The following is an 11,447-nucleotide window of genomic DNA, read 5'->3' as shown; positions in this document are numbered from 1 at the left end:
GCACAAACACCAAGCTCAACCAAAAAATTCCCCCCACAAATAGGCCAAACTATTAAAATGTTTGATGAAATTCATGTTTATAAATATCGTCTGAGATATATTCATTTTCAAAAAGAAAAATGTAAATGTTATTTTGTAAACATAATTTGGCAGCCCCTCCCCCCCGCATTAACTCTGAGGACCCCTAGGGGTCACAGACCCCCTGTTAAATGTTGGCTGGGCTAAACCATTCATTAAAAGCTGAATGAAAATGACAAAATAAAAGAAACACTAAAGGTTAGTTTCCTTTTATTGTAAGAGCAAGCTGAGTAAGAGTCTTTTACATTATTGACAATGAATGAAATGACGTAGGAAACACTGGAACGTACTGCCTTTTGGCAATTTCTTTCTTTTCTTTTTTTCATTTACACAAACTTCTCAAAAAGAGCCAATGTCTCTGTGGACATGGCATTTCTACATACTTTTCCTCTATTATTATTATTATTATGAGAAAACATCTATTCAAATTCAGTTGTTAAGTGTTGATTTTCCATTTTGAGGATGATTTAAAAAAAACATTGTTCATTCCAACAAACATCATGAAAAAATTGTTACAAACTTAACTGAGATGTAGTCATGTTTTTAAAGTGTTTTAAAATAGTTCGATAGAAAAGTCAGACTGATCGCACGGTGGCTTCCAATCATCTGTCTGAAAATAATCTCGGCTTTATTTTGTTGTGCCCTTTAATCCGAAGGCTTCAACATCTGTTCATCAACGGCTCTGCAAATATATGTGGAAAACACCAACCTGGAGAACAGATCAGTTAAAGCAGAACTCTCGCCAAAATGCAACCTAGGGTCTTTCAGGGAATGTACCCGAGTCAAACTCTTGTTTAAAAGCATAATTAGGACAGAAATGCCACTTTTAAGATTCACCTTTTGACATTTAAAATGTGCAATTAATGGCGAGTTACCTATGACATTAATGCGATTAAATATTTGAATCTTTTGACAGCACTAATCTAAATCACTATTTTTAAAACACTAAGAAGGCTCGACAGCACATGAGACTTTGCTCCAAGTCTCACCAGGAGCTCTACACATGAACTCAGCACTGAGAACATAGTTTCTATACACAGAGTTTACTAAAAAGAAACTTTAACAACTCCCTGTAGCGGTTGGTTTCTCCGGTCACCGTCCATCTAGCCAGTCAAAGAGTCGATTTCTGAATGCAACGTGACAGGAAGGAGAGGAAAGATGGAACGCTCCTAGCTTTGTTCCATATAAATGCACGGAAAATGTTGTTTTGTCGTTAGTAAAAAACAATATTGACCTTGTAGTTAAAAAAAATGAGCCTCATATAAGAATGCCATTTCCTCACATTCGGAGATTGACTCTTTTTGACTGACAAGATGGCGGACAGCATCAACAACTGCTACAGTGAGTTGTTAAACCTTTTTTAGTAAACTGTGAACACACTGTTCTCAATGCTGAGTTCATGTGTAGAGCCCCTGGCGGTAAGTCTCATGTTGTGTCCAGCCTTCTTAGTGATATAGTGATTTTTCTTAGTGATCATAGTAGTGCCCCTAGCAGTCCCATTCAAAACGAGAATACGGTAAATCTTAAAAGTGGCGCTTCCATCCTAAATATGCTTTTAAATAAAAGTTTGACTCGGGTACATTCACAAAAAGACCCTACATTACATTTTGACGAGTTACGCTTTAAGATTAAGCTTCAAACGCTAAAAAAAACAACAACAACAGCGCTTCACTGTAGGAATGCAATAAATGAATAAATGATCGACCCATTTCCACCAAATTTTAAAAGTTAACAGCCTAATAAATACAGAAAACACTGTGTGGAATGCATAAATTATACCCAAGAAAAATGATCTTAAATGAGATTCCCAAGCAGCAATTTAAAGTTTCACAAATAGCCTTGCTGGTGAAGTATTTCCTTTAGGAGATTTTGCATGTTTAAACTTCTCTGGTAATCCTATCAAAACCGGAAATCCTCATCCGAAATGTGTGGTGACGAGGACAACAGCTCCGCCGACGGATCAAAACAGTTTGATCATGCTCTCTCTGGACTTGCCGACTCCAACCCACTTCACTGAAATGAAATGAGAAACAAAGACAAGATGTGACTGGCAGCTCTGGCAAAGCCCACGGCGGCGTGGCTGCAGGCTATCCATTAAGGTGAAGTGCCTCTTAACAAACCTGGCACTTGCAGGAAGTCCTCGATGAACCGAATGTAACTCTGGGCCTGGGACGGCAGCTCCTCGAAGCTGCGAGCCGCCTCCGTGTTGCAGCACCAGCCGGGCAACGTCTCGTAGTCCACGGACACCCGCGTCAAAACGTCCATGTTCGCTACAGCAGAAGCACATTGATTACATTCAGCCAACGCGTAAAAATGTTCTGCACCAATTTGTTTATAGTTATTTATTTGTTACTCTGTACGTCTTACTGTGACCTGTGCAATATGTAATAATACTTCATTTCTTTATTTTTGACAGGACAGCTTAGACATGAAAGGGGATTCAGCATGCAGCAAAGGCCCTCAGGCTGGAACCAACCCGCGGCTGCTGCGCTGAGGACTGAGCCTCTGTATACGGGCGCGTGCTCTACCCAGTGAGCTTTGCAGGCGCCTGTGTCTATCGCGTACATTTTACCATTACTCTTATTATTTTGTCTTCCTATTTTATTCTTTGTGTATTTTTCTATCCTATTTATATTTAATGTGTATTTTTGTTACACGTTATGCTGCATTAAGCTTCTGTGACAAGTTAATTTCCCCATGGTGGTATCAATAAAGATGATCTTATCTCTTATTAATGTTTTTCTGCTGGTTTCCAGTTACCAATTATACTAATCATCATACTAATTGGTTGAAAGACTGGTCAAAACAGCAAGCATTGCTGACACATTTTAACATCTGAAACGGTGAGATGCTCCCTGTGTACATATATCTATTTGATAAAAGACTGCAGTACAACTGGCAAACACATCTGGATCAGGATAAGAGCCACTTCATCCAACATCCAGGCCCATAAAGATGATAAATGTACGAGGGAAATCAGTGATAACAGGCCGGCCGAGCGCAGCTGCAGTGTCACATGAGAAGCAGACAGAGAGAAGTTGTTTTATCATCCTCTGGTTCATTAGCTGAACAATTCAATTTGCGCCATTGGGCGCTGGGAGCGGAGAGATACAGAAGATAAATGCACCCTGAAATCTGCTGCTAAATAGATTTACAAATCCCAAGATGCTGCATTTCCTAATAGGAAAAGCTGACGTGTACAAACAACACATCAGGGAGCATAAATGCTACTTTCACTCACCTGTAACCAAAATCTAAGTAGTACCTAGTATCTGAGATGTTCACAAGTCATTTTCACAAGTCTCAAGGCTAGGAACGAAAACCGACCGGTAGATCGGGAGCTTTGTCTTCTGGCTCAGCTCTCTTTGTCACAACGGTGCGATTAACGGAATGTTCTACCGTACCCGCCGCGCCAAATCCCGCTCCACCGTCCCCTCACTCACAAACAAGACCCCAAGGTATTTAAACTCCTTCCCTTGGGGTAAGGACTCATTGTGAGTATCCCCACACCCGCCCGGCGCCTTACACCCTGGGCAACTCCGGAGTAGAACAGAGTCCAACCCCTATGCAGGAGTACGGTTCCAGAACTGGGACGGTGCAAAAGCCCCACCAGATCTAAGTGGCAGTGCTCCACCTCCCGCACAAGTTCCGGCTCCTTCCACCAGAGAGGTGACATTCCACGTCCCCAGAGCCAACCTCGGCCACCCAGGTCTGGTCCGTCGAGGCCCCTGACCTTCACCGCCACCCATGTGGCACCCCACCCAACCCCAGCGGTTCCTCCCACAGGTGGTGGGCCCATGGGATTTAACATTACAGTCCCTAACACTATATTGTAAAAACTTTTTAATTCAAAGCATGTCCTGTAGTTACCATCCATACAGTATAGTATCAAAATCAGTTGTAGGATAACTTTATGGGGTCTACTTAACACCTCCCTCTAGCCCTCGGACCTGGTGAAATATTAACCTAAGTCTGTCACATCATATGGATAAAGTAGGCAATTTACCTGTTCCCAGCATTAGCACACCCCTGCGATGGTTAGCTTAGATATAAGATAAATGTAGAGTCTCTTTTACTCAAAATACTGCCTAATGTCAAAGTGAAAATAAGAATAGTGGCAGCACCACACCACTTACAGAACAACATACATCTCAGTGTCAATTTACGCGCACAATAAGCAGTTGGAACTGACTAATGTCATGCCATTTATTAATTTTTTGTATTTATTAAGAGTCAGTATGCTCAGTGAAACTGATTCCAGCGCAAGGGAGATCCGATTCAAGAGGAGAGGTTAGAAAGGCCAGCGTCTCCACGCATAGATGAAATAAAACTGTAAATAGGACTACAGCAACAGAAACATGTGCAGAACTAAGACAGTCAAGACGGCCCAGCTATTTGGGTGCAGCCACGGTTTACAAGGTTATAGAAAGCAAAACTTTTATATCTTTGGGTTTGCAGCTGTGTAGGTTAGACACAAAAAGCAATTTCAAGAGGTTTTGTTGAGTTTCAAAAACTTGTAATGTTAATTTTTCACTTTTTTCAGGTCTTTTAACCCCTTGAAAGAAAATGAATGACCGATAATGAAAATACTCATTAGTTGCAGCCCTACAGTGATCAAACTCTGCCCTCAACTTTAGGGCAACACTAAAATCTAATTTGAAGTAATTAAGCTAATGCTTGTTGACTGTTAAATCCATTACTATTTTTCTGTAATGACAGCAACAAGCAAATCTTCAAAACCACTAAATGGGAATGACCTACCGGGGAAACTTGGTAGAGATTTTCCATCAACCTTATAAGCCACGCCCACTTTAATCTCCGGCAGCGTATCCAAAATGTCCAGCTTTGTCAGGGCAATTCTGCAAGGAAAGAAGTCACTGTTCAACTCTGGACAGCATGAGGCTTAACTGGACCTCCTGTAATCACATTAAAAGATTGGCTTGATATTCTGAAATGGTTGAGATGGGTTCTTACGCAGAGAAGCCGTTGACCATGTGGGCGTATCGGACCAGTATCAGGTCCAGCCAACCACAACGCCTCTTTCTGCCCGTCGTCACACCGAACTCTCGCCCTCTGGACTGTAACAGTTCTCCAGTCTCCTGAAACACAAACAAGAAGCACACAGTGTCAACTGTGAAAGAGAAAGGGAAATCTACTTTTTCAAAATCCCCCAGATATGTCAGCATATTTTAGGGGTATCGTGTGGTTCTGCCTGTTTTTACATCTATATATGTGTAGGGACAGTCAGCTGCACATTCCAGTAACATCCTGCTTCATCACCCTGATTTTTAACTAAACTGTGTCTGACCACAAGTCTGCCTCTGTAACCTTGAGGCTGAAGCTGACCACAACACCCATGGAACTGATGATGTCACTGAGGCCGTTTAGGCTCACTGAGGAATCTCCATCACTGTGGGATGTCGCGTCAGTAGGGCTGCACAAACTGAGGAAAATATGCAATTACGTTGTTGAATATCACAAAAAACTATATTACTTGCGATAAACAGATATTGAAGTTTACTCAGTTCTGCATTTCTGCTGCTTTCAGTATTCTGCAAAAAATACAACAAATTGTTGAATTTAAAACAAATGAAAGGAAATTGTTTCCAACATTCTCTGTTTTGGCTAGTCAAGCCTCATCTCCATTAGGGCTGCACAATTAATTGCAAGTGTATCGAAATCGCAATATGGACTAATGCAATATCCAAATCACAGAGGGAGGGGCGCAATATTGTCAATGGCAAAATATGTGTCAAACCATTTTGAATGAGTTATGGTATTGCGGTTTTGCAGAGACATGCCGGCCTACAAAAAGTTTCTTACAGACAAAAAGAATCTTTTCTGGGTACAGGAAAAAATAAAATCACAATGAAATATTTTTTATTTCTTTCAATGATAATATTACATTTTCAATAAAACTGAGAATACGGATACAAAAACAATCATTCGCTCCAACATCGGGAATCTTATCAGTCAATTATCAGTCAAAAATAATCACAATTAGGTATTTTCCTCATATCGTGCAGCCCTAATCTCCATGTAATGAAAATACAAACCCCCCCCCCCCCCCCCCCCCCCCCCCCAGTCACAATAATGGCTCCAGCTGGGTACTGACTGGAACCGTTTTTAATACCAATGCTAGTGCAGTGAGCTTCAATTTAACAGTTACTGAACAAGGAGACACAGGCCAGATGATTTACTCACTCTCTCTCTGCAATACTGCTGAGCTGCATCTTTCACATCTATCTATCTATGACACCATGTGCCCTTGCTCACTAATATATTGTTCTGCATGGGTACTGCATTCATCGCAGGAGTGTTTTATAATGTGATAAATATACAGTAGGTGCTATTTTAGAATTAGGAGAAATCGAAATATGTATGCAATCCATAAACTATGACAACAATTCCAACTCACCCATAACAAGCTATCTTATTAAGTTAAACGATGATGTTAACAGAAATTGTCATTCAGATTTTAACACAACTGAAAACTGCTTCATTTAAAACGGTCTTTACTCACATTATCCTGCTCTGTTGGGAAAGCGCCGACGCCCACCCGAGTGGTGTAGGCTTTGACGACACCGTACACTCGGCCAACGTATGATGGAGGCACGCCCAGACCAGTGCACACTCCTCCCACAGTGCAGTTAGAAGACGTCACGAAAGGATACGTCCCTGAACAGAGAAACATCCGTTAACCCGAGGAAGCAAAACACCCGTCCATCTTCATTATCAATTCCACAAACCCTGTGTTGCTCACCGAAGTCAATATCCAGCAGAGCAGCGTTTGCTCCCTCCACCAGGATCTTCTTACTGGGACCAGTAAGAGCTCTGTGCATGAAGTAGACGCCATCAGTCACCAGAGGACGCAGTCTCTCTGCAAGTCCCTGAAAAACAGTAACCAACGAGGGCTTAGATGCATCTCTAGATGTGCCGTTTGATATCTACAACCGAATATGAATGGAAAAGACTGGATATTAATATAATGAACACACTGAATACTATTTAGCAATTACAACTCTTATGGCGTTTTCACAGCGACAGACTTTAGTTCGGTTTGCCCCACTGATGCGGTTCGTCTGGGCAGGTGGGAACACGGCAATCCAACTCTGGTGCGCACCTTGAACACGTGGATTCTGTACGCTGTCAACCGAACTCGGGAGCGGTTTGTTTGTGTTGAGAACGTGAGACGTACTTCAACTGCACCAACTATACATGCTTCCCCAGTCTGAGTTAATATCTCCTGTAGACAGGTGTGTTTAGCAATATGCGATGCAGCCGAGCAGCAAACTGTAGCAGCTTGCAGTGTGTCTATCTCAGAAATAGACTGCGGTCAAGTGATGGATGGCGTGGTCAAACCAGCTGCCACTAAAACTGGAGACAGACGCCGGCAGAGCAGCGCGAAGTCTCGGTGACCAGAGCAGATGGAGTAACATCTCTTGTGAAACGAAGTCTGATCATTTTAATGAAAGGAGCTGGTTTGACCACTAGACCAGGACACAGGGCCTTCTGCCTGTTACTTTCTTGCTCCCCTCCCCCAGACCTATCCCACCAATAAGAGGGCTGGATGTTCTTGCCTTATTTGTAATGACGTAATCTGGTACACTTGTATTTTTCCAGGAGTGAAATCAAACCAAACCTCACCAACTGATCCAACTACAGGTGTGAAAACGCCCTTACTGTCAACCATTCAAACTCAGGTGAGAGGGAACTAACACCCTTATTATTTAAAAATAATTAATAAACAATCTTGTTTGAGGCAACGTCATCATTTCTTATTTGCTCCATCTGTAAAAGCTGCATTACTGTCATAATAAATATCAGCATTACAAATGTTTTGTTTTTTTCCAGATTGTTATTAATCGAGCCAAATATACTTTCAATAAATGTTTCCATTCACAAAATAACAGGCATTTCTCACAGCAGGCATTTGAAGCCCAGGTGTTAGTAACAACATTAAGGATGTCAGTGTTCTAGTGTCGCGGTGACAGTGAGCCAGTATGCACAACACCAGGACCTTGAAACCAAAGCTAAATTCAGCCATCATTCATTTTATTATTTACACCCACTGACATGTCCAAATGTCTTCCACTAACCAAGGTCTATGGTTACAATATCAATGCCAAGCAACTGAGTGAAAACACACTGATGTGATTCGGTCAGTATTTCCTGGCTCACCTTCAGCTGCTCCAGTTCACGGTCAACGTCCACGTTAAGCTTTGGATACATGGTCAGGAAATGTTCTGCCAACATACGGAACCTGTGAGGAGGACAGAGTCTGCTTACACGTGTTCATTAACACTTACGTACATCTCACTGCAAGCAAATACACAATATCATTTCACAACATGATATCCAGGACAGAGAGGCCATCAGAATGCTCCCATTAAAGCAGAGCGACAGCAGTTTTCATGTGGACCACAACCAGCTGTTGCCATCTGGTGGCAGGAGAAGATACGGACAGTCCAAGTATTTAAGAATTGTGTTTATAAAAAAAAAGAAAAGAAATCTGCTTATCGTGATGAAAATATTCCTGAACCCAAATTTGTGTCTTGAGAAGTTCCTTTATCACATTTAGGGATGGAAACTGCCCTTTAAAAGCTTGCAAAAGCATTGCAAAACCCAGAAGGTTATTGACTAAGACATTAAAAGCCCTGCACACTACGAAGTTTGCACAATTGGCAGTCTTTGACATGTTATCTCATTTTAGAGCACGGATAATATGATATGAGAATATGAAAATTAAATTATTATTTTGTTAAAACTCACTTTTCCTCAAAAACCTTGAAATCTGAGACTAGGTCACAGACCCGCAGGCCGTTGCGAGCAGCTTTGGAGGAGTAGGCCGGACCGATACCCTTTTTGGTGGTTCCCAAACTGGAGAACATATAAAAACACATTAATAAACTATTGATTTAATAGAAAATACTCCAACTTGAGAACAATCCACAACATATACACTTTAAAGTAAAAAAGATACAGTATTTTAAACTAATCAGAGTCGATTTACTTTTTCCCTTCTTGTTGCTGCCGCTGCTGCTCCTGGATTCCATCAACAGCTTGATGGAAGTTAAACACTACAGGTAGAGAATGGACTGTCAATACAAGGCCATTTCTCATTCAAAACTCTCAATGGGGAAATGCTTACTCACCAAGGTGGGCTCGATCAGATATCTTTAATCTCTCCTCCCATCCTTGTAATCCTGCATGCAATCCAATGAAAAGCCCATTACATGTTTGCACTACAAAAAACACCTACACACCTTATCTATCTACCAGGTATTGGTACATGCTACAAATACCATTGTGGGCTTCTTATGTATTAGGGACAGGATCTATATGTTTTTGAAGCCAGAACCAATATTTTCCCTTTCACATTACCTGATAATGATGTCCATTTGTGAAATACAACACACCTTAAATTTCTTAGACCTTCCTCTTAAGGTAATTAACTGTTTCAAATCACCATGAGTTTGATTATAATTCTGGTCTGACCATTTTTAACAAGTGGTATTAAAAAACAACAGAAATACGCAATTCTTCATTTAAAGCTGCAAGCAGCGATGAACGGGCCATGCACATCCCCGAACATACTGATGGGAATGCCGGTTAGCGCAGCAGTACATTTGGACGACCATTGTACAGTGTGCAAAGTGCCTGAAATTACAGTGCCTTGCGAAAGTATTCGGCCCCCTTGAACTTTGACACAAACAAAAATATTTTAAAAAATTGATAAGAATCAACAACAAGTGGGACACAATCATGAAGTGAAACCAAATCTGTTGGATATTTCTAACTTTTTCACAAATTAAAAACTGAAAAACTGGGCGTGCAAAATTATTCAGCCCCCTTAAGTTAATACTTTGTAGAGCCACCTTTTGCTGCAGCTGCAAGTCGCTTGGGGTATGTCTCTATCAGTTTTGCACATCGAGTGACCGAAATTCTTGCCCATTCCTCCTTGCAAAACAGCTCGAGCTCAGTGAGGTTGGATGGAGAGCTTTTGAACAACAGTTTTCAGTTCTGTCCACAGATTCTCGATTGGATTCAGGTCTGGACTTTGACTTGGCCCTTTCTCACACTGGATACGTTTATTTGTAGATTTGCTTTATGTTTTGGACATTGTCTTGTTGGAAGAAATCTCCCCAGTTTCAGGTCTTTTTCAGACTCCATCAGTTTTTCATCCAGAATGGTCCTTTTTTGGCTCCATCCATCTTCCCTGTCCCTGCTGAAGAAAAGCAGCCCCCAACCATGATCTGCCACACCCATGTTTGACAGTGGGATTGTATTTGAGGTGATGAGCTGTGTTCTTTTACGCCAAACATAACTTTTTGCATTGTTGCCAAAAGTTTGATTTTGGTTTCATCTGACCAGAGCACCTTCTTCCACTATGTTTGGTGTTTCCTCCCCGTGGTGGTGTTGGCAAACTTTAAATGAGACTTTATGGATATCTTTAAGAAATTGCTTTCTTCTTGCCACTCTTCCATAATTTAATTCCAGATTTGTGCAGTGTACAACTGATTGTTGTCCGAGGACAGACTCTCCACCCTCAGCTGTAGTCTCTGCGTTCATCCGAGTGTGATCATGGGCCTCTGGCTGCATCTCTGATCATCTTCTCCTTGTCGGCTGAAAGTTTACAGGACGGCCGAGTCTTGTAGATTTCAGTGGTCTGATACCCCTTCCATTTCAATATTATCGATGCACAGTGCTTCTTGGGATATTTAAAGCTTGGGAAATCTTTTGTATCCAAATCCGGCTTAAACTTCTCCACAACAGTATCTGGACCTGCCTGGTGTGTTCCTTGTTCTTAATGATGCTCTCTGTGCTTTAAATGGACCTCTGAGACTATCACAGAGCAGGTGTATTTATACATAGACATGATCACACACAGGTGGATTCTATTTATCATCATTAGTCATTTAGGTCAACATTGGATCATTCAGAGATCCTCGCTGAACTTCTGGAGAGAGTTTGCTGCACTGAAGGTAAAGGGGCTGAATAATTTTGCACGCACAATTTTCAGGTTTTTTTTGTTAAAAAAGTTTTAAATATCCAATAAATTTTGCTCCACTTCATAATTGTGTCCCACTCGTTGATTCTTCACAAAAAAATTACAGATTTTATATCTTTATGTTTGAAGCCTGAAATGTGGCAAAAGGTTCAAGGTAGGGCTGCACGATTATGGCCAAAATGATAATCACGATTATTTTTATCAAAATTTTGATCGATTATTTTCACGATTATTTGTTGATTTTAGCCAAAACAAATTTTATTGTCACATAGGTTATTTATAACTGCGACAGGGAGTGTGATGAACTATGATATTCTGGCCATGGGTCACATCTCTGGTCCAGGTCCAGCAGCTCCGT

At 41.2% G+C, this 11,447-nt stretch overlaps 1 protein-coding gene across 2 annotated transcripts in view; it reads right to left on the bottom strand.

Annotated features, from left to right (window-relative positions):
* Positions 1-271: 271 nt before the first annotated feature.
* Positions 272-11,447, bottom strand: part of adssl (adenylosuccinate synthase, like) — a 15,333-nt gene continuing 4,157 nt past the window's right edge. The window contains exons 4-13 of one of the 2 annotated variants that reach the window (XM_032532712.1): positions 9,234-9,284; positions 9,092-9,158; positions 8,851-8,958; positions 8,260-8,341; positions 6,842-6,968; positions 6,602-6,756; positions 5,053-5,177; positions 4,840-4,937; positions 2,199-2,348; positions 272-2,091 (exon numbers count right to left, since the gene is read on the bottom strand). In XM_032532712.1, coding sequence (XP_032388603.1) covers positions 2,039-2,091; positions 2,199-2,348; positions 4,840-4,937; positions 5,053-5,177; positions 6,602-6,756; positions 6,842-6,968; positions 8,260-8,341; positions 8,851-8,958; positions 9,092-9,158; positions 9,234-9,284 — 1,016 coding nt within the window. In that variant the 3' untranslated portion in view covers positions 272-2,038. The remainder of the gene's footprint in view (positions 2,092-2,198; positions 2,349-4,839; positions 4,938-5,052; positions 5,178-6,601; positions 6,757-6,841; positions 6,969-8,259; positions 8,342-8,850; positions 8,959-9,091; positions 9,159-9,233; positions 9,285-11,447) is intronic. The other variant, XM_032532713.1, reaches the window with a different exon arrangement.

The sequence above is a fragment of the Etheostoma spectabile genome, chromosome 13 (genome assembly GCF_008692095.1).
Source record: "Etheostoma spectabile isolate EspeVRDwgs_2016 chromosome 13, UIUC_Espe_1.0, whole genome shotgun sequence".
Classification (NCBI taxonomy): Eukaryota; Metazoa; Chordata; class Actinopteri; order Perciformes; family Percidae; genus Etheostoma; species Etheostoma spectabile.
This window is presented reverse-complemented; position numbering and strand designations above follow the sequence as displayed.